The sequence below is a fragment of the Rosa chinensis genome, unplaced genomic scaffold (assembly GCF_002994745.2).
Source record: "Rosa chinensis cultivar Old Blush unplaced genomic scaffold, RchiOBHm-V2 RchiOBHmChr0c45, whole genome shotgun sequence".
Classification (NCBI taxonomy): Eukaryota; Viridiplantae; Streptophyta; class Magnoliopsida; order Rosales; family Rosaceae; genus Rosa; species Rosa chinensis.
The window spans coordinates 12,258-15,108 of NW_020126852.1; the positions used below are offsets into that span (position 1 = coordinate 12,258).

General features: G+C 39.3%; 1 protein-coding gene across 1 annotated transcript; it reads left to right on the forward strand.

Annotated features, from left to right (window-relative positions):
* The first annotated feature begins 1,996 nt into the window (after positions 1 to 1,996).
* LOC112181442 lies at positions 1,997 to 2,455 on the forward strand. The gene has a single exon (XM_024319781.1). It carries the CDS (start codon positions 1,997 to 1,999, stop codon positions 2,453 to 2,455), a length of 459 nt encoding a protein of 152 aa, XP_024175549.1.
* The last annotated feature ends 396 nt before the right edge of the window (positions 2,456 to 2,851 follow it).

A 2,851-nucleotide genomic window follows, 5' to 3' on the forward strand; every position in this document is an offset into this window, starting at 1 on the left:
ATATTAAGAACTTAGATCTCTAGCGCTTCCTGCATAGTACAAATGGAGGATCCCCATTACCTCTACGTATTTGATTGTATAATGAGTGAGTCTATTATTATGTACCACTGTGGGTATTACTATTATCTTTTTGTCTGTCTATGCCTTTAAATGGCAGAAGAATGGTATGTAACGGTCTATTCTGACTTGTGATGATTATATATGACAATAATTGATCGATTGATTAAAAAAAAATATTCTATGAAAAAAAAAATATACTCATTGCTGGCAGATTTTTATCCACATGATTGAATGGCCTTTAGTACTGACCGGGACTGGGAGTGCCCCATGTCACCAACTTCTCTGTACATCCAAACCCAAATATTAATGACCAACTGCCATAGTTCCTTTCCCATTTGAAATCAAGTAATACAGTTACACAGCCATTAATAAACCGACGAGGTAGAAGTTGGCGAAGAATGCGATTCACAAGTTCTCGATGTGGTTCAAAAGTTGAAGACTCACTTCAGCAGTCCACGTCTCCACTCTTCCTAACCTGTGCCTATATGTTTTAATAAATATCCGGTAAAGCCGTCTTTTCAGAGAGCTCATACGAGAGAACCATTCTGCCGATTAATCCCTAGTAACTCAGCTTTGGCATAATCTAGAGTTATTCACAAGCTGAGTACTGTCTCATACTTTCCTGTATCTTCATGAAAGTCTTTGTACTGTGATCTAAGCCAAATCCCTAGAAAATTAGCTCCCTACTGTGATCTAAGCCAAATCTGCCGAAAATTAGCTCCCTAATGTGCCAAATCCTGATTGTTTTCATTTATCCTACTGATTGCAGTCGACATTAGGTATTTCTTGGTTGCTTTAGTTGAAATTTTTTCTTGTACTTTGTAGTTGAGAGGAGAAGACAGAAACCTACATCTTGTTTATTATCAAAGTACGTAGTTTAAGTTCTTAATTCCTTATTTTATTATAAGAAGATTTTAATTGCACTCTCATATTCAAAGTGAAGGAATTTGAAGAACACAAAATTATGAGGATAGATTCCTCCCAGCAGATTTCAAAAAAATTTTGGGGACATAGAAATAGAGAGACAAGTACACCAAACAATTCCGTTGAGAGAAGTATGGTCTAAGTTCGTAATTTCATCTGCTACAAAGTTCATAAGTCATATATAAACTAAAGAGATAAGATTCATCCTTTAATTTCGATCTTCAATGAATCTTTTTAGAGTCATGGAAATCCAATTTCCTTTTTCAATTTTGCTCTGCTTCCTAAATTCTTGACCTTTGACTTTTTGATTAATCATTTATACTCCTTTTGAAATGAATCCTATTATATATTCCTAATTACATGCAACTTTTTGATTAATCCTAATTATTGTTTGAGCAAAACAAGAGGCACAGCAAAAAGAGAGATTTTTCTCTAGTCTAAGGCGGCGCTAGGGTTCCTGGTGTTTCATTCCTACAGTGAACCTGCTTCTCATCCAACCTTGTACTATGTTGCAAGGCAATGTTTTAGTATGGAATTGCAGGGGTGTTGTGTGCAACGAGACCCAACGAGCCCTTATTGATCTGGTTCAATTAAAGAAGCCAAATCTGATCATTTTGGCGAAGACCCTTGCTCAGCCATCTCATATTGCCTCTCTTGCGAACAGGCTTGGTTTTGCAGGACATATATGCTACCCTCATGAGGATGGATCCCAGGGATTGGCGCTGCTTTGGAGTAGTGAAATTCATGTTGATCTCAGAACGAAATCCCCTCATCATATAGATGTTGAGATTAGTGATCCGGGTAAACAGGAGAAGTATCGCTTCACAGGATTGTATGGCTTTGCAGCCAGAGGTGAACGTAGCAGAACTTGGGACTTAATTCGTGCCCTAGCTGCAGAAGTTTGTCATCTACCTTGGCTCATGGTAGGTGACTTCAACGAGGTTATGTGTCTAGCAGACAAATCCGGAGGTCCCCCTCATGCTGTTGCTCCTATGGCGGCATTCCGACAACGATGATTGACTGTGGCTTCATCGACATGGGTTTCTTGGGTAGTAGGTATACTTGGTCCAACAAGTTTACCAAGGAAAGGCTGGATAGAAGCTTTCAGTCAGTTTCCTTTCGAACCATGTTTCCTAATAGCAAAACGGTGGTGTTGCCACCCAATGAATCAAACCATTGTCCCATTGTAGTGGAACTGAGAACTGATAGAAATAGGTTTAAAACACCTTGGCGCAGATTCAGATTTGAGGAGATATGGCACGAAAATGAACAATGTTCTGACATTATTCTAAAGAATTGGGCAATCCCTATGGTAGGCAACATGCTACAGCAGGTTGGTCGAAAGATTTTGACCACTGGAAAACAACTTATGAAGTGGCACACCACTGAGTTTGAGAGGCAGAAAGTGGAATTGAGGGAGATTCAGGAGAAATTGGCGGATATAATGCGGCAACCTTTTGCTCCAGAATAGTATGAGGAGCAACGTCTCCTTCATGTAAGACACAGTCAATTGCTTTCTCAGCAAGAAAAATATTGGAGACAACGATCTAGGGCGGTCTGGCTAAAGGAGGGTGACAGAAACTCGGCTTTCTTTCATCGAAAGGCCACTAACAGGAGGTGTAAAAATTGCATCAGAGGGCTTGTGAATGATGTGGGTATTTGGCAAACTGATCCTACTGTTGTTCAAGGCATGTTGGTTGATTATTATAAAACTGTTTTTTTCACTGAGGGAACGGATGATAGTGCACTCTCCACTATTTTTTGCGCCACCCCAATGAAAGTGTTACCTCATATGAATGATGATTTACTGCAGCCCTATACAGATGATGAAATTAAGCATGCATTATTTCAAATGCATCCTTCTAAA